The sequence below is a fragment of the Mustelus asterias genome, chromosome 30, assembly GCF_964213995.1.
Source record: "Mustelus asterias chromosome 30, sMusAst1.hap1.1, whole genome shotgun sequence".
Lineage (NCBI taxonomy): Eukaryota > Metazoa > Chordata > Chondrichthyes > Carcharhiniformes > Triakidae > Mustelus > Mustelus asterias.
The window spans coordinates 15,696,507-15,716,791 of NC_135830.1; the positions used below are offsets into that span (position 1 = coordinate 15,696,507).

At 45.5% G+C, this 20,285-nt stretch overlaps 2 protein-coding genes across 2 annotated transcripts in view; both read right to left on the reverse strand.

Moving 5' to 3' along the window:
- Positions 1 to 20,285, reverse strand: part of LOC144480793 (uncharacterized) — a 585,830-nt gene that overhangs the window by 317,437 nt on the left and 248,108 nt on the right. The gene's annotated exons all lie outside the window — the stretch shown is intronic.
- The window catches only part of LOC144480917 (uncharacterized), a 40,980-nt gene that overhangs the window by 10,475 nt on the left and 10,220 nt on the right, over positions 1 to 20,285 (reverse strand). The window contains exon 2 of the mRNA XM_078200542.1: positions 628 to 1,259. Coding sequence (XP_078056668.1) covers positions 628 to 1,259 — 632 coding nt within the window. The remainder of the gene's footprint in view (positions 1 to 627; positions 1,260 to 20,285) is intronic.

Sequence of the window (20,285 nt, forward strand, 5' to 3'; positions counted from 1 at the left end):
TTTGTTCCAGTGGGTTAGGGGAAGGAGGGAAGCAGTAGAGGCAGCTGATTGGATTGTCTCAAACTTAGTGACGAAGAAGATTGTGAGTTTTACTCCCAATGAGCACTTGTGGGGCGGTGAAGATGGGAGAGGGACAAAGGGAGAGCAACTCAAAAGGGATTCAGTTGTGCTGATGATATTAAAAAGATTCACAGTACTGAACACAAAGATAATTTATTTGACTTTTATTCAGAATATTAAACCGTACAACTGGCTGGAGTTCATTAACATCAACAAAAACAAACGCAATGAACATATTACAGTCCTGGATAGGATTAACAGCAGATTCCAATCACCGTGGTTACTAGTGAATTCTTTGGTGTCTAAGCAGGTAGGATGACTGAGTGAATCTCTTCCCACTCTCAGAGCAGGTGAATGGCCTCTCCCCAGTGTGAGCTCGCTTGTGTCTCAGCAGGCTGGGGGACTGAATGAATCCCTTCCCACATTCAGAGCAGGTGAATGGCTTTTCCCCAGTGTGGGTGCGCTGGTGTAGAATGAGGTCATATGATCGCTTGAACCCAGTCCCACAGTGAGAGCACCTGAACGGTCTCTCATCAGTGTGAACACGTTGATGGGAAGTCAGTTCACCAGAACTTTTATAGCACTTCTCGCAGTCTGAGCATTTAAAAGGTCTCTCCCCAGTGTGAATACGCTGGTGTGTCAATAGGTGGGATGACCGAGTGAATCCCTTCCCACAGTAGGAGCAGGTGAATGGCCTCTCCCCAGTGTGAACTCGCTGGTGTTGCAGCAGGCGGGATGACCGAGTGAATCCCTTTCCACACTCGGAGCAGGTGAATGGCCTTTCCCCAGTGTGGATGCGCTGGTGTGGAATGAGGTCATATGATCGCTTGAACCCAGCCCCGCAGTGAGAGCACCTGAACGGTCTCTCATCAGTGTGAACACGTTGATGGGACATCAGTTCATCAGAACGTTTATAGCACTTCCCACAGTCAGAGCATTTAAAAGGTCTCTCCCCAGTGTGAACTCGCTGGTGTGTCAATAGTTGGGATGACCGAGTGAATCCCTTTCCACACTCGGAGCAGGTGAATGGTCTCTCCCCAGTGTGAATTCGCTGGTGTACAGTAAGGTTATGTGAATGCTGGAACCCAATCCCACAGTGGGAGCACCTGAATGGTCTCTCATCAGTGTGAACACGTTGATGGGACATCAGTTCCCAAGAACTTTTGAAGCACTTCCCACAGTCTGAGCATTTAAAAGGTCTCTCAGACGTGTGAACTCGCTGATGAGTAAGTAGGTGGGATGACTGAGTGAATCCCTTCCCACACTCAGAGCAGGTGAACGGCCTCTCCCCAGTGTGACTGCGCCGATGAGTTTCCAGCTGGGATGGGGAATTAAATTCCTTCCCACAGTCCACACATTTCCACAGTTTTTCCATGGAGTGACTGCACTTACGTTTTGACAGGCTAGAGGATCGGCTGAAGCCTCGTCCACACACAGAACCCGTGTACGGATTCTCCCCACTGGGAATAGTGCTTTTTCCTTCCATGTTCAAAATCCACTGATATTCAGTTATGATAAATTAGACGACTCTGGCAGTTCCTGATATGATATTTACTTTCAGTTTCCTGACTGCAAATCGTCCCCTTCTAGTCCCTGTGAAACTGATTCAAAACAGAAAAAAGGGGATTGAGAGAAAACCCATAGAGACAGGTGATGAATAGAGTCCAGAGCGAAGCAACAATAAAAATAAAACACGCAGGAGGCCAGGAACTGAGGATCATCGAGATATTCAGCAGACTAGGCAGCCTGTGAGAGTTACAAACATTATTGAGGGCTCAGGTTGCTGACTTGCCCTCAGTCTATAATGAAACATCTGGAGTCGGGCACTGACTAATGGCGGTCACATTTCCCACAATGCTCTGCACCCCAGAAACCCCTCTATTCAAAAGTTGCTCACCGCAATTCACGAATCATAGAATCCTTCCAGTGCAGAAAGAGGCCATTTTACCCATCGAGTCTGTACTGACTCTGAGAGCATCTTTCCCAGGCTCACCTCCTATCCCAGTAACCCCACGCACTTACTCTGCTAATCCCCATCCTGACCTTTTTCTTCACCCTGCCTGCAACCACAACAATATATTCTGTACCCGACTCTTTTCCTTCCCCCCTCTGTACTTTACCAAGTTATGATTTTTTTTTCTGTATAACACACAAGAAATAATTTTCACTGTATCCCAGAATGTCAGTTATTTTCTCTCCTCACAGATGCTGCCAGACCTGCTGAGATTTTCCAGCATTTTCTCTTTTGGTTTCAGATTCCAGAATCCGCAGTAATTTGCATTGATTCCAAATAACTTATTGGACTTTAACCTGATATTGTGAGACTTCTTACTGTGCAAACTCCACACAGTCACACACCCATGGCTGGAGTCGAACCCTGGCGCTGTGAGGCAGCAGTGCTAACCACTGTGCCACAGTGATGGTAGTTTGCCGCAAATTTCGGGTGATAACAATGGGCTGGATGTTGCTCAGAATGTGGAGCACTGCAGCAAAGTACAGAGAGACAGAGACAGAGCAGCAGACTGGACTGAGAAATGGAGTCTGCAGACTGGAACTGGCAGCATGAGGAGAGGTTATTTAGTCCAAACACTCACAGCAATCTACAACCCACCCCCATTACCGAGACAGTGAGACAGAGATTACAAACACTCACCAACACAGCTCCACTGAAACGTCCCAGGAAAAAGGGGGTATCTGTGGCTGTTCCTGTCCTGAAATAGCCCCAGGACTGTCACTCAAACCCCCAACCCGGCCCAGTTCACAGCTCAGCCTCTCAGCTTGCAGCTTCCTGCACTTCGAGCCAACCCTGTCCAGGTGTGGGAGGCATGTGGAACCACAGAGTGTGGGGAGGGGTGACCTCCTGCTGTGCCCCAAATAGTTTCTCCTTCCCCTCCCCCATGGCGCTCTAAGCTCTCAATGTGGACGGGTTGCTGGACTTTGCAGAGCCTCACTGAGCAGCGCTTGTCCCTTATCCTGGGTCACCCCTTCCCCCTGGGTTCAGTGTGTTCAGTTCGCTGCTTCTTTCCCTGCTGAACCTTCAGTTAATCAAAAACAGGAAGTGCTGGAAAACCTCAGCAGGTCTGGCAGCATCTGTGATCATCCAGACTGGAAGTATTAACTCTATTCTCTCTCCACAGATGCCGAGATTTCCAGCATTTTCTGTTTCTGTATCAGATTCCAGCACCCGCAGTATTTTCAGCTCTCTGCGTCCAGGGCAGGAAGCAGTGAGCATGGATCTGTCAATCACACGAGGACGGCCTCAACCGGGATCTTGGGTTCATGTCACACTATCTGTAACCCCCACAACTTGCCTGGGCTTGCAAAATCCCACCAACTGTCCTTCATCTGACGAAGGAGCAGCGCTCCGAAAGCTAGTGGCGTTTGCTACCAAATATACCTGTTGGACTTTAACCTGGTGTTGTTCGACTACTTACTGTGTTTACCTCAGTCCAACGCCTGCATCTCCACATGCTTGCAAAACACACCTCTTTAATCTGTGCTTAATCCTCTCTCCACTCACATTGTCTGTACCTTTAAGACTTGATTACCTGTAAAGACTCACATTCCAACCATTATCTTGTAAATTGAGTTTGTGTCTTTATATGCCCTGTTTGGGAACACGACTCCCACTCACCTGATGAAGGGGCAGCGCTCCAAAAGCTTGTGGCTTGTGCTCCCAAATAAACCTGTTGGACTTTAACCTGGTGTTGTGAGACTTCTTACTGTGCTTACCCCAGTCCAACGCCGGCATCTCCACACTCTGAGTGGAAACAGAGAGAAGTAGGAGAGGCCGGAGGTGAGGAGAGAGATTTTATACATCTACAACTCAACAGGAACTTTGACAGAATTTCCAAACCCTGTGAACACCATCAGCTCCAAGTTCCTCTCCAACCCACACACCATCCTGACTTGTCTGACATCCAGTACTGAAAGAATAGAAATTTATTTCATTTAAATACTGGGAAAACTGAACCCATTGTGTTCCGTCCCCACTACAAACTCCACTCCCTCACCAACAACTTTATCTCTCCTCCTGGCAACTGTCTGAGGCTGAAGCAGGCTGTTCACAACCAGGGTGAAATAGTTCATCCCAAGATGAGCTTCCAGCCACATGTCCACATCATCATCAAGACCACCTTCATTCATAGAAGCATTAATAGTAATTAATTAACAATAATGAATAATAAAATAGTGTAGAAGGAGGCCATTCAGCCCATCGAGCCTGCACTGACAAAAATCCCATCCAGGCCCTATCCACATATTTACCTGTTAATCCCCCTGATACCAAGTGGCAATTTATCGTGGCCAATCCGTCGAACCAGCACATCTTTGGACTGTGGAAGGAAACCGGAACACCCGGAGGAAACCCACACAGACACGGGGAGAATGTAGAAACTCTGCACAGACAGCAACCCGAGGCTGGAATTGAACCCGGGTCCCTGGCGCTGTTAGGCAGCTGCACTAACCACTGTGCCACCGGGCCACATGTCAGTGCCATCGCCCGACTCCAGCCCAGTCTCAGCTCATCTGGAACCCTCACCCATTCCATTGTGACGTCACACTCTCACCCATTCCATTGTGATGTCACACTCTCAACCATTCCATTGTGACGTCACACTCTCACCCATTCCATTCTGATGTCACACTCCCACCCATTCCATTGTGACGTCACACCCTCACCCATTCCATTGTGACGCCAGGGCTTCACTCTCCGACAACAATCCCTGCCGGCCTCCCATATGCAGCCTCAATGGCGGCAGTCAGCCCGGGTCTAACACTACAAGCTGCCCCTCCATTTGGTACAAAGGGGGGGACCGGGAAGTTCATTTCGGGGGTTTGGGTTTGAACAACATGTTAACAAAGTCTCTCCACCCACCCGCCACATTTATCATTCCCCGCACGCCGCCCTCTACCTCGTATTGATCTCGCTTCCAAGTTAAAACCGTCCGTCTGTCCGTCGCCATTACCCGCACTGCGCATGCTTCAGGTCGCGCCCCTCATCCACTCTGATTGCTTGGAGGACCAGCCGCTCTCGCTCGGTTCTCCAGTCCCGCCCCTCGTTCACGCCGATTGGTTGGAGGACCTGCCGCTCACGCTCGGTCCTCCAGTCCCGCCCCCTCTTCCTATTGGTCCAGAGCCGCCGTCAATCAGTCCCCGGGCATTGTGATGTGGAGCATGCGCAGTGTCATTGCTGTCCTTGGCGCTTGTTTGTCCCGGAGAAGCGGAGTCAGCGTTAGGCGGTGGCTGGGAGGATTTGGAAACACTTTGTGGATCCGCAAACCCTTCAGAATCATTGTCAGCTCCCTGGTTTGCAGCTGCGGGGCTTCTCCCTCCCGGGAACAGGGCCAGGTGGGCGGGGAGGATTCATAAACACCCGCTGGAGCCCCAACAGCCCCAGTCAAAAGCTGCAGCTCCCTGCAGTGACCAGGAGAGAAAATACCCATTAAAATAGCAATTCTCCCAATGTATTTCATAGAATCTCTACAGTGCTGAAGGAGGTTATTCGGCCCATCGAGTCTGCACTGGCAACAATCCCACCTAGGCCCTATTCCCATAACCCCACATATGTCACCTGCTAATCCCTCTAACCTACTCATCCCAGGACACTAAGGGGCAATTTAGTATAGCCAATGCACCTAACTAGTATCTCTTTGGACGATGGGAAGAAATCGGAGCATCTGGAGAAAACCCAGGCAGACATGGGGAGAATGGGCAGACTCCACACGGACAGTGACCCAAGCTGGAAATTGAGCTGTGAGGCAGCAGTGCTAACCACTGTGCCGCCTACATTGCTGATGAGAATTTTAATTTACTGACTTGGGAATTAATTCTCGGGAATAGTCATTCTGAAAATGACCATTAAAATGTGTTTTAATTTACCCCATAATGCCAGATTTCAGTTTGCATTTCAAAATTGAATTGAGAATGTCTGGGAGCAAATGGTAAAATGAGGTTTGAGACACCAGCTGCAATTATTTTCTGTGACTGATGATACCTTTGTGCCTGTGCAGGAGGTAATTCCCCTGGTGTTGTGGCACAAATAAAATGGAGCCTTTCCTCGGAACAGGCCCATGTTAATGGTCACCGTGGTGTTTCATTGGTGAGCAGAGCACATGTGCCCATTGTGTTAACAACAGAGTCAGTGGGGCTGCACATCCCCTGACTTGGAAGGAAAATAATTGACTCCTTGATTGTACTCTCAATCTGTACATGGCCTGGAGGACTGAATCCAGCTGGAGGGAGAGGGAGCTGAGCTCAGAGTGGAGATGAGGCAATGAGTTTGATTTCAGCTCAGGGACAAGAGAGAGTGTGTGGGATGGGGATTACAGCTCAAGATAAATGAGATGGAGAAATGTTTCGTGGAAACTGAAATTGTCTGTTCTCAAGTAATTTTTTAAAACTCTTTTTGCAGGGAACTACAAGAGGAGGATTCACAGACAGGAAACTCAAACTAAACTTCAGATCAAAGTCTGACAGAACCATTCGATTCATCATGACCTGAATATGATTGCTTTTGACAGTGGAGGGAGAAATCATTCCCTGTTTTGTCAGTGGGAGAAAATTTCAAAATTCAATGTGACAGAAAAAGAACTGAGACACACACACACACACTCCAGTGAACTGACTGTGAATCGAGCTTTAACCAGTTACACAGCCTGAAAAACATCACACCATTCACAGTGGGGAGAAACCATACACATGGTCTGTATGTGGATGAGGCTTCAACTAATCATCCAACCTGGAGAGACAGAAGGACACCAGCACCATGGACAAACCGTGGAAATGTGAGGATTGTGGTAAAGGATTCAATTATCCATCCCGGTTGGAAACCCATCGACACGGTCACATTGGGGCTGGGAAAATGGAGAAACCATGGAAATGTGATGATTGTGGTAAAGGATTCAATTATCCGTACTTGCTGGAAAATCATAGACACAGTCACACTGGAGAGAGGCCATTCATCTGTTCTGTGTGTGGGAAAGGATTCACTACCTCATCCCACCTGCTGTTACACCAGCGAATTCACACTGAGGAGAGGCCGTTCAGCTGCTCCAACTGTGGAAAGGGGTTCTCATGTTCATCCAACCTCAGTGCACATCAGCGAGTTCACACTGGGGAGAGATCGTTCAGCTGCACTTCCTGTGGCAAGAGGTTCAGGTCTTCATCCAACCTCAGTGCACACAAGCGAGTTCACACTGGGGAGAGATCGTTCACCTGTTCCACATGTGGGAGGGAATTCACCAATTCATCCGGCCTCCTGTCACATCAGCGAATTCACTCTGAGGAGAAGCCATTTATTTGCACATACTGTGGAAAGGGTTCCAGGCAGTTATCAATCCTCACTGCACATCAACGCACTCACACTGGGGAGAGACCATTCACTTGCTCCATGTGTGGGAAGGGATTCACTCAGTCTGGCAGCCTGCATTTACATGAGCTCACCCACACTGGGGAGAGGCCATTCACCTGCTCTGTGTGTGGGAAGGGATACACTCGGTCATCCCACTTGCTGACACATCTGTAAGTTCACAATTGTCAGCAGGAGTTGGATTTTGCTATTACTGCAGCTGTTAATCACATCCAGGATTGATAGTCTGACAGTATTTGGTTTGTTTCTGCTGACATTAACAATCGCTACAACTGGCTGAAGTTTAATATTCTGAGATGTCACTGATTTTCAGGGGTGTTGTGTCCCCTTTTTAAAAGCACCATCTGTGATTTTTTAATTTCAGGAACTCTCAACAGGAACTTTTTTATAATAAGTTTATGAACTTTTCCTGCAATCTTAAATTGATGTTTGGTGCAAACTGTACAATTCAGTGTCTGAAAGGTTCCACTGCTTAATATTTCCAATTAGAAAATGCTGACAATTCTTACTGACTTGCACATTATTCACAGTGACACTTCCACGATCACATTTATTTATCAAGGAACATAAAACAATGCACAGATACTTGTTAGAACTGAACTTGAATATTGCTGAAAAGAGAGACCTGTTGCTGAATCTCTTCATCATGCACTCATCAGGACAAACAGAAGAATGCCAAATTTCAAATGATCACAATTGGTGGACTCTCATTGACTTGAAGCATCACCATGGAGAAATCAATAGAAGACTGTAGGTTTATCAAGCTTCTGGAAAATTCATAAAAGGTGCAAGGCTTGAAAATTCTCCTTTTGTTTGCAGGGAAAGGATCGCTGCGTATAAATGTAAGTTGCTTCTCACAACTGTAACTATGAACTCGACTGATTATCGTCAATTGATTATGAGTGCAGCTATTGGCACACTCAGGATTGTTCAGCAAGTGCTGCCCAGTCTGTAATCACATTAAACATTGTATTTTTGGTTTTGTGAGTGTTGGCTGCAAAATAAATCACTACCTATTCTGACAGATCAAGGAACATGCTGTTTTATTCTATCAGCCACTCACTGGGATGTACAGCCCAGTACCCGGCACTGCACTGGCAAAGATATTCATAGTAAGAAGTCTAACAACACCAGGTTAAAGTCCAACAGGTTTATTTGGTAGCAAAAGCCACTAGCTTTCGGAATGCTGTTCCTTCGTCAGGCTCCCACCCACCTGACGAAATCTAGTGGCTTTTGCTTCCAAATAAACCTGTTGGACTTTAACCTGGTGTTGTTAGACTTCTTACTGTGTTTACCCAGTCCAACGCCGGCATCTCCACATCAAAGATATTCATACCCAGCCTTGCTCATTTGTGTGGGAGGCTGAATGCCTTTTTGGTGCTGGCAGCTAATTAGTGGAAAGTATCACTCGTGTAACCACGACATAGTCGCAGAATGAAACGGATTAGTGTTCCCTCTGTATTGTGCAGCCTTGTGATTGTGCTAAAGGCCATCACTTTCAGATCTGAAAAGTGCCTGGGTCAAGGTCAAATTACCCCAGAAAGGGAAATTTTCTCTCAAATCTGAAGCAGCAGGTTAAGCAAATCATTTCACACTGAAACACATCTTCAACGTCGCGGTAGTTTGTTCAGTTACACACTTGGTGGTCACGTGACTCTGGTTGCAGCATTCCTGAGCCTCAATGGAGGGATTCCTCACATGAGCCGAGTTTGAGGAGAGTATCTCTGGCCTCCAGTGATGCAGCCGCTGAATCTATTCCTGGAAAAAACACATTTGGAATATTGTGATAATGCTGTCTGAATCCATCAGGACAATTTTGTATTCAAGTATGGGGGGATAATGTTCACTGTTTTATATTCGGATCTGGGGGGGCGGGGGTAATGTTCATTGTTTTATATTTGGGTCTGGGGGGGATAATGTTCACTGTTTTATATTTGGGTCTGGGGGGATAATGTTCATTGTTTTATATTCGGGTCTGGGGGATAATGTTTACTGTTTTATATTCAGGTCTGGGGGGAGAATGTACACTACTTTATATTCAGGTCTGGGAGATAATGTTCACTGTCGGGTTTGTTAGCTCGGGTTGATTCTGCCTGCAGTGCATTCTCAGTTGTCAGAGCTCTCATTAAAAGCCCTAATTTCCAGTCAGTGACTGAGTTGTCTGTGATGGGATAGAGAATCAGAGTGGGGGTAATGTGCTTCATGGACAGTGATGGGTTGGAATGAGTATAAAATAAACCCGGACTACACCAGGTAACTGTGAGAACATTAAAACAATCACAGAAAATCATAGCACCATGTTGGAAAACAGAATACTTTGGCTCAATCTTTGATCAATTTTGTTTGATTCAATATTTTGAGTGGCTTGTTGGATTCCTGGTTATTTTCTAACGGCAGCTCAGCACCATCATTTTGACCATAAACTCGGCCCCGGTGACTGCTGCATTTTTCCAACACCTTCTGTTTTAATTTTAAGTGGAACCTTAATATCTGCTTAGTACACAGGCCAATTTATGTTTCTAGGGGTGAGTGTGTCTGAGAGCTATGCAACTGGAAAACATTTTCCATTCATCTCCTATATTGCTGCAGTATATATACATTGTTCTCACTCTGCCAGCAGGGCTGTGGGATTAATTGGATAGATCTTAAAGACAGCCCAACTGGGCAGGATGAGCCAAATGGTTTTCATCTGTGATGTATCATTCCATAAAACAGAATATTCAGCATCAGGAGAAAGAAAGTGAAAGAAACCAATCTCTGTGAGATTTACCCAACTAGTGTGAGCACCTTCAGGGGAGCAGAGAGAGAGGGAAACCAGTGGGAAAAGTTTGAAAAACTCGGGGTATTCCCACAGGAGAGCACTGGTTTAAATCAATTTTAGAAATAGAGAATGGCAGCGCACAAATTCTGAGGAATGCATAAAAAAAATTAATTGATCTTAATTGCACAATTTTCTATTATTGTCCTTGACAATGACGCCGTTAATTCCCAGGTGCCCCTGCGGGTGTGAAAGTGTCCTATTCATTCCACAGGAGCTTATTGCGCACGCTCCAGACACTGGAGCGTGCGCAGTGTCACTTTGCCCGGAGCCCTGCGAGTGCGGGAGACGCTTTTATCAGCAGGTGAGTCGGTGGGGCTGCGGGATGGAGTCGGGGTAGGGAGGGAGCTATGGCTTCACAAACACCCGCTGTAGGCCGCACGGCCCGAATAAGACCCTGCAGGTCCCAGGTTTACAGCTCCCAGGCTTTTGTCTCGGGAACAGGCTCCGGTTATCGGCCGCCATCTTGTTTCAGCGGGGAAGGAGGGCGCATGCGCTGCTGTCGGTGACGGGTCACAATGGGCGTGGTTTCGGGGGCTGGTTCAGAACCTCTGTCTTCAGAGGGACAATAGGTAGCAGGGCGCATGCGCAGCTATCCAAGACCATCGGAATAAGAATTCGGAACAGGAGCCCGTCATTCGGCCCATCGAGCCTGCTGCATCATTCAATAAGATCATGTCTACTTTGCTATCCCCACCCCGTCCATACCCTTGACTTTCTTGTGGATCAAAACCTCAGCTTTGAATATATTCAATGACCTGCCTCCAATCCTCACTGATGAAGACAGAGTTCCAAAGATCAACAACTCGCTGAGAGAAAAGATCTCTCTTCATCTTAATCTTAATTTTGAGATCCTTTATTTTTACTTGATTCCCACACCTGAGGAAACATCCTCTCAGCATTGACCTTGTCAAGCACCTTATATCATATGAATCATAGAATCCCTACAGTGCAGAAGGAGGCCCTTCGGCCCATCGAGTCTGTACCGATCACAATCCCACCCAGGCCCCATCCCCACAACCCCATGCATTTGACACTAGGGTCAATTTAACATGGCAATCCACCTAACCCACACATCTTTGGACTGTGGGAGGAAACGGGAGCACCTGGACGAAACCCACACAGACATGGAGAGAAAATTGCAAACTCCACACAGACAGTGACCCAAGGCTGGAATTGAACCTGGGACCCTGGTACTGTGAGGCAGCGGTGCTAACCACCATGCCGCCCTGAAATTCCCAGATGTTTCAAAAACTTCTCAGTCTTTTAAACTCCAATGAGTACAGGCCCAAGCTGCTCATCCTCAAAGACAAAACTCCTCATTTCAGGAATCAACCAACTGGATCTTCTCTGAACTGCCTCCACTGCAATTTTGTCCCATTAAAGTAATTCTGTGCCAGGTAGGAGGATAGAATGTTTTGAATTTCTGTTCTGGACAGATGCTGATGGATTTTGGAAACTCCTTTTACAGGGAGTTAGAAGGGGAAGATTTATCACAGCAAACTCAGACCAAAAGAAATGTTTGTCTGTCCTGAATTTCTAACCTTGAATTACACCTATAACTTTCCTCATTTACAGGGACAAGATTTGAAGATTGCAACATTTTTCCCGGACACCAATCTCTCTGAGATCTTTTCAGCTGCTGCAGATTTTAAAATGTGAAAACAGTGAAATTGTCTTGAGGTGAGTGTTAGTGAGCTGTAATTTAAATTTACAGCATGCTCTGATTCCATGGATCTCGGGCTATTGTGATTCCTTTACCATGGATGGGCAGGCAATGGTGCAGTGATAGTGTTATTGGATTAGTAATACAGGGATCCAGGGCAATACACTGTTAAACCTGGGTTCGAATCCCACAATGGCAAATGTTGAAATTTGAATTAAGTTAAAATCTAGAATTAGAAGTCCATTGATGACAATTGTTGTAAAAATCCATCCAATTTAACAATGTCCTTTAAAGAAGGAAATTACCACATCCCCCAGCAATGCAAGCCACTCAGTTCAAGGACAATGAGTTATGGGCAATAGCTGCTGACGCAGCCAACACATAGAGTCATAGAGCAATACAGCTCGGAAACAGGCCCTTGGGCCCAACTGATCCATGCCAACCATGGTGCCCTCCCAGCTAGTCCCAATTGCCCGTGTTTGGCTCATATCCCTCTAACCCTTTCCAACTCATGTACTTATCCAAATGCTTTTTAAATGTTTAAACCTGCTGTTTGAACCTGCCTCAACCACTTTCTCTGGCAGCTCATTCCATGTACCCACCACCCTCTGCATGAAGAAGTTGCCCCTCAGGTCCCTTTTAATTTTTCCCCTCTCATCTTAAATCTATGCCCTCTAGTTTTCAATTCCCCTACCCTGGAAAAAAGACAATGTGGGTTCATCCTATCAATGCCCCTCATTATTTAATACACCTCAATATGGTCACCCCACATTCTCCGACATTCGAAGGAATAAAGCCCTCGCCTGTCCAACCTCTCGCGATCACTCAGGCCCATTAGTCCCGGCAACATCCTCATAAATCTTCCTTGCCATCTTTCCAGTTTATCAATGTCTTTCCTATAACAGGGTTACAAAAACTGTACACAATACTCCAAGTGCAACCTCACCAACGACTTATACAACTATAACATAATGTCCCAACTCCTATACTCAGTGCCCTGACTGATGAAGGCCAGTGTGCTAAATGCCTTCTTCACCACTCTGTCTGCCTGTGACATCACTTTCAATGAACTATGTACTTGTACTCCTGGGTTCCTCTGTTCCTCAACACTCCCCAGGGCCTTACCATTCACTGTACAAGTCCTACCCTGGTTTGACTTTCCAAAATGCAACACTCACACTTAAGAACATAAGACATAGGAGCAGAATTAGGCCACTTGGCCCATCGAGTCTGCTCCGCCATTCAATCACGGCTGATATTTTTCTCATCCCCATTCTCCTGCCTTTTTCCCATAACCCCTGATCCCCTGATTAATCAAGAACCTATCTATCTCTGTCTTAAAGACAGTCAATGACCTGGCCTCCACAGCCTTCTGCGGCAAAGAGTTCCACAAATTCACCACTCTTTGGCTGAAGAAATTCCTCCTTATCTCTGTTTTAAAGGATCGTCCCTTTAGCCTGAGGTTGTGCCTCTGTACTCTGTATTATCTGTACTGAAATCCATTTGCCAATCATCAGCCCACTTCCCTAACTGATCAACTGATCAAGATCCCCCTGTAATTTTTGATAACCGTCTTCACTATCAGCGATACCTCCTAATTTAGTACCATCTGCAAACTTGCTAACCATGCTTTGAGTGAATTTTTAAATGGCCATCCATTTCTCTGTTTCACCTCTGCCCTCCCTGATCAGCTCTCTGCCATTGTCTACCTTCCTCTGCCTCTTATAATGGGTGTATTTTAACTATTATTTCCGCAAGCTATGTCTTGATGAGGTTTTTACCACTTCACAACTCTATTCACTGCTGATTTACCAGCTTAGTCTTACAATGTTCAGGAATTGTTTCTCTTCCACTGGAGATCATTTCCCTTCCACTTCTGAGCTTATATTGACCAACAAAATCTGATACATTTTTATTCCCTGTAATTCATTCTGCCCACCCTGAAACGTTAATCTTCTTTCTGTCTAAAAGGATGGTCTCTTTCCAAATGTTCACAATTAAAGGGCAGGAGATGGCTGACATTTAAGGGGACAGTAAATTAATATAGGAGAGAGATATGTCCAGTGTTATTATATGGTACCCAGATTAGATAATTATGTTGCTGTATAAAATACATTTATTATTATTTCTTGCATTGTAATATAAGGCTGCAGCGATGTTATACATTTCCAGTCATAAAGTCATTACAGCACAGAAGGAATCCATTCGGTAACTCGAGTCCATGCTGACTCTCTGTATAACATTCCAGTCCCATTCCCACTGGATAACCCCATTCTCCTGAAAGTTTATTTCCTTCAAGTGCCCATCCACTTTCATTTTTAAATAGAATCCATATGCAGATTTACAACTTTTTGGGAATGAAATAGGAAAGAATGTTCCATAGAAACTAGAATTGTCTGTTCTGAATTTCTATCCTATACTGACTGTGATGACTTTTGCAAATCACAGGCAAAAATCTCAACCATCACGTCTGGACAGAGTCATATTCCTTGGGATCTGAATATCTTGTAATATGGAACTGTAGCTACGTTATATATTTCCAGACATCTCTTCCCTCAGAGGGTTGTTAGTCTTTTGGATTTCTCTTCCACAGGGACCAGTGGAGGCTGAGGATCATTGAATATATTCCAGTTAGACAGATTTTTGACTGACAAGGGTGTCAAGGGTTATGGGGAACAGACAAGAAGATGGAGCAAAAGCTAAGATGTGGGGGGATTTCTTCACTTAAGGATGTGGTAAAGCTTTGGAATTCTCAACCCCTGAGGACAGTGAAGCCTCAGTCATCAACTATTTTCAAGAGAGAGATTGATTGGTTTCTAGATATTGAGGATATCAAGGGATATGGGTTCAGTGTGGGGAGAATGATGCTGAGGTAGATGAACAAATTATCTCATTGAATAGTTTAAAAGACTCGATGGGCCAAGTGGCCGACTGCAGCTCCTATTTGTTATGGTCTCTGTGTCCAGGACAGGAAGTAGTGAGCATGGATCTGTCAATCAGCCTCAATCAGCACCTTCAGGAGAATTGGGAGGGTGAATATTAGATACAGCAGAGTGAGAATGGAGGGAGAGTGTGTGGGATGGAGATTTAGAGCTCTTTGGGACTGAAATAGGAAAGAATGTTCCATAGAAACTAGAATTGTTTGTTCTGGATTTCTATCCTGTACTGACACTGATGACTTTTGTAAACTCATTTTACAGGATATTGAAAGAGGAATCACAGGCTGAGATCCCAAACGTCATGTCTAGATCTGACAAAGTCATAATCCTTGGGAGCTGAATATCATCGGCCTTTGAATCTAGAAGAAGAAATGATTGTCCGGTCTGTTGATTTGAAAAGATTTCAAACATCAGTGTGACTGGAAAAGCACCAACACACGGCCACACTCGAGTGAGAGTCTTCCAGTGCACTGACTAAAGAGCTTTAACCAGTTACACAGCCTGAATAAATATCATATCATTCACAGCAGGGAGAGACTGTACCCGTGTTCTGTGTGTGGACAAGCCTTGAACTGATTGTCCACCCAAGAGAGAGGCAAGGACACCTGCACCATGGAGAAACCATGGAAATGTGCGGACTGTGAGAAGAGATACAGATACCCATCTCAGCTGGAAGCTCATCGGCGCAGCCACACTGGGGAGAGACCATTCATCTGTTCTCAGTGTGGGAAGGGATTCATTCAATTATCCAACCTGCAGAGACACCAGCGCGTTCACACTGGGGAGAGACCGTTCACCTGCTCTCAGTGTGGGAAGAGATTCACTCTGTCATCTGACCTGCGGACACATCAGCGAGTTCACACTGGGGAGAGGCCATTCACCTGCTCTCAGTGTGGGAAGGGATTCACTCACTTATCCAGCCTGCGGACACACGAGCGAGTTCACACTGGGGAGAGGCCATTTACTTGTTCTCAGTGTGGGAAGGGATTCACTCACTTATCCAGCCTACGGAGACATGAGCGAATTCACACTGGGGAGAGGCCATTCACCTGCCCTCAATGTGGGGAGGGATTCACTCAGTCATCCCACCTGCGGACACATGAGCGAATTCACACTGGGGAAAAACCGTTCACCTGCTCTCAATGTGGGAAGGGATTCAGAGTTTTATCTAACCTGCGAACACACCAGCAAGTTCACGAGTGATTCCAGGGGTTGGATTCTCCTGTTACTGTTTCTGCTCTCAGTTACATCCAGGACTGCATTTTGTTCATTCTCACAGTTGGTCAATGGTGAGGGTTTCTTTCTGCTGGACTGGCCGGTCTCATGACTTTGCCTCCAGTGGGCTGATGCTCTTTGAGTCTTGTTGCGAATACCTGGTTTCAGATTTCACAAGGATCACAGAGTGACAGAGTGTGAGGAAGTTCAGAGATATTTCGTCAGCATTTCTGTTTGAAACCTCCCCAATGCCCATCCAATTTCCTTTGTAATTGTTTATTGTCTCCACTTCCTCCACCCTCGGAGACATCGAGTTCCAGGTCATTACCATTCGCTGCATCAAAATATTCTTCCTCACATCCCCCTTGCATCTCTGACCCAAAACCATAAATCTGCGTCCCCCTCGTCCTTGTCCCATCAGCGAATGGGAACAGCTTTTCTTTGTCCACCTTATCTAAACCTGTCAGAACCTTGTCCACCTCTATCAAATCTCCCCTCAACCTCCTTTGCTCCAAGGGAAACAACCCCAGTCTGATATTGACAATAAAGAACAAACTAACAGAATATGTTAATACCTGAAACCAAATGGGAATGTTTAATTTCTGTTTTAAAGATATTGTGAATGTATTGTCCTGGACAATAAAGGAATTGGAATAACACACCTTGGGTGTGGTTGAATGGAATATATCAATCTGGTATCCACCTACATTCTCCCTCCCTCATGGCACTGTGGGAGTACAGAATCAGGAAGGCAGTGTTGGCGCTGATCGTGGCCAAGGCAGCTACATACAGCCACATATTCTGTTATAATTGAAGGACTGCCGATTGAATGTGAGGCATTATGGGACTGGACTATCTTGACCACATTCCTGTGACTGCTCAGTTTCTGCAATCACGGACCATTAAAGCTGCTTAGCAGCGCCCTGACAGAGGACCTGGTGAGAATATTTACTCAGAATAAGTTAGAATTAAACTTATTCCACGATCGGCTGGTGTTCAGCGGCTAAGATACCCGAATCTGCAAAAAGGGGGTCTGACCAATCAACAAATGGTGTTCGGTAGTTGGTTAAGAAGTTAAGAAGCATTCTGAGGCATTGCTTAACTTATCACCAATTTGTGATGAGAACTGTGAGGGACTTGTGACCCGTGAGTCAACGACGTGACGGTATAATCCAAGTAGCACTGGACTGAAAAGCAGACCTCTGAGAGTAGATGCTAATGGTTATAATCTTACCCAAGCATGGCCAGTGAAAAATCAGAGCTCGAGTGGATACCAGAAGGTTTCTTACCTGCCATTTGGAAACAAAGAACAAGAAGCTTAGCGATAAAATGATTAGAGAATAGAGCCAACGTTTTGATTCTGAATGACACTTCACAAGAGCTCTTATAAAGGGTCATCCAGACTCGAAACGTTGGCTCTATTCTCTCTCCACAGATACTGTCAGACCTGCTGAGATCTTGCAGCATTTTCTGTTTTTGTTTCAGATTCCAGCATCCGCAGTATTTTACTTTTATGATAAAATGATTCGGTCTGATTGGAATCCCCACGACCCTCCCACAAAACACAGGGAGTGGTGGCAAAAGGAGAAAAAGGATAAGAACATAAGAAATAGGAGCAGGAGTAGGCCATCTAGCCCCTCGAGCCTGCCCCGCCATTCAATAAGATCATGGCTGATCTGACGTGGATCAGTACCACTTACCCGCCTGATCCCCATAACCCTTAATTCCCTTACCGATCAGGAATCCATCCATCCGCGCTTTAAACATATTCAGCGAGGTAGCCTCCACCACCTCAGTGGGCAGAGAATTCCAGAGATTCACCACCCTCTGGGAGAAGAAGTTCCTCCTCAACTCAGTCTTAAACCGACCCCCCTTTATTTTGAGGCTGTGTCCTCTAGTTTTAACTTCCTTACTAAGTGGAAAGAATCTCTCCGCCTCCACCCTATCCAGCCCCCGCATTATCTTATAAGTCTCCATAAGATCCCCCCTCATCCTTCTAAACTCCAACGAGTACAAACCCAATCTCCTCAGCCTCTCCTCATAATCCAAACCCCTCATCTCCGTAATCAACCTGGTGAACCTTCTCTGCACTCCCTCCAATGCCAATATGTCCTTCCTCATACAAGGGGACCAATACTGCACACAGTATTCCAGCTGCGGCCTCACCAATGCCCTGTACAGGTGCATCAAGACATCCCTGCTTTTATATTCTATCCCCCTCGCGATATAGGCCAACATCCCATTTGCCTTCTTGATCACCTGTTGTACCTGCAGACTGGGCTTTTGCGTCTCATGCACAAGGACCCCCAGGTCCCTTTGCACGGTAGCATGTTTCCATTGAGATAGTATCTATCCTATACATCTTGGGACATTAAGAGGGAATTTAGCATTGCAAATCCACCTAACCTGCACATCTTTGGTTTGTTGGTGGAAACTGGAGCACCCGGAGGAAGCTCACACAGACACGGGGAGAATGTGAAAACTCCACACAGACACTCACCCAAGGCTGGAATTAAATCCAGGTCCCTGGCGCTGTGAGGCAGCAGTGATAACCAGTGTGCCAATGTGCCACCTGATGCCATGTTAGCAGCACTGCTGCCTCACAAAAACAAAGATAACAATGGCTTTGGAATATGCCAGAATGAGACTGAGAGAGTTTGACAGTGGGGACAGGAATACCAGGAACAAATGATGTCCTGGGAGCTGTCGAAGGATGTGACGGAGATTACGAGAAGATCCTTGCTAGGTTTTCTAATGGTTCAGAAAGGAAACAGTGAGTTGGAAACGTCCAGAATAAGTTGAACTGCAGTGCATATCTGTGTGCCTGATAGTTGAGAAAAAATACAAAGAGTTAAGGTAGATAAGCTGCAGAATGGAGCTGATTGCTGGCAGGAGAGCACGTCTGACCTGGACAATCAGTTACATTGGGAACAGGGGGCAGATGATAGGGTGAGTGGAGCTCAGAAAAATCTACTGCTGTTCGGCCAAACTCTGGAACAAGATATTGATTTACAGTCAGAAAATATCAGATCAAGTGAAGAGTTCGAAGATGCCTGAAGCAGACCACTCCCTGTGTTTCACTAAAATCAAACAACCTGAGATACAAATCAGTCACCAGTGAGCAGATGTAGTTGTTGTCTCCAAAACCAGCACTCCTCCCTCTCCTCTGCCTCTCCTGTGTGATAAGGGAATGCCGGTGTGTGACGTTAGCCATGACCTTTGCACCATCATGATCCACAACGCTCACTCCAAGTTGATTTTCCCAGTTGAAGGAATACCGTACATTTGAGTCATAATTGTTGAAGCAGGGTGTTGTTTGAAAGCATCATCGATTCGAAGAATTAGTTTGGAAAGGGAATAAAAATTAATTTAATTTGAACTGCCGTGGGTTTCTGTTTGAAATAAATTCAGACTGTACCACAATGTGAAAGGAATGTATTTGGGTTTGAAATTAAGTTGTTCAAGGTTAGAATTGTGAAGGACAATTTGCTCCCAAAACACAAAGATAAGGCTGCAGTTTGGCAGCAAACCAGTTCCAACTTTTCAAAACATCTGAGTTTAAATTGTTGAGATTCGGTTAACAACATATTTCACAAAGTATTTCTTTCAACTTTGATTAAGTAGCAAATATTGAAAATTGAAATTGGTGTTCAAAAAAGGACAGAGAAAAGAGATGAAATTTGAGCAAAATAGAAGAAACTAACCCGAGAGAAATTTTTAAAAATTATGTGAGTTGACACAATTGCCAAGTTTCCTCTCCCCACTCCCCGCCTCTCCAGGTTCTACAGAAAAGTAGACAGTTGATTTTTATAAATCTCCACACAGCCTTTGTTTTTTAATGTAACCTGTGATTGGACACATTAACTCACTGGGATCTTGGCCAGAGCCAGATGGATTGTTTGTGTTTTTTTAAACAGGTGATGATGGTTTCCAGCTCTGAGTGAAGTCAGCAGTTTTGAGAATGAAAGCAGAGAATAAAAGACTTTACAGGAAACCACCAAGCCTGCTTTTGATTATTGCAGTTGATAAATATCTGACATGAGTTGCTATTTCAAGCATTTGAACTGAAATTTACCTGATGTTTAAGGGAAAGAACAAAATTTATAATGCCTGGAATCAAACAGAAATGTTTGGTTTCAGTTTAAAGACATTATGAGAATATTTCATGATTTATTTGACTCTAAACATTCTCCAGAACTCCTGAAAGTGCAGTTTAAA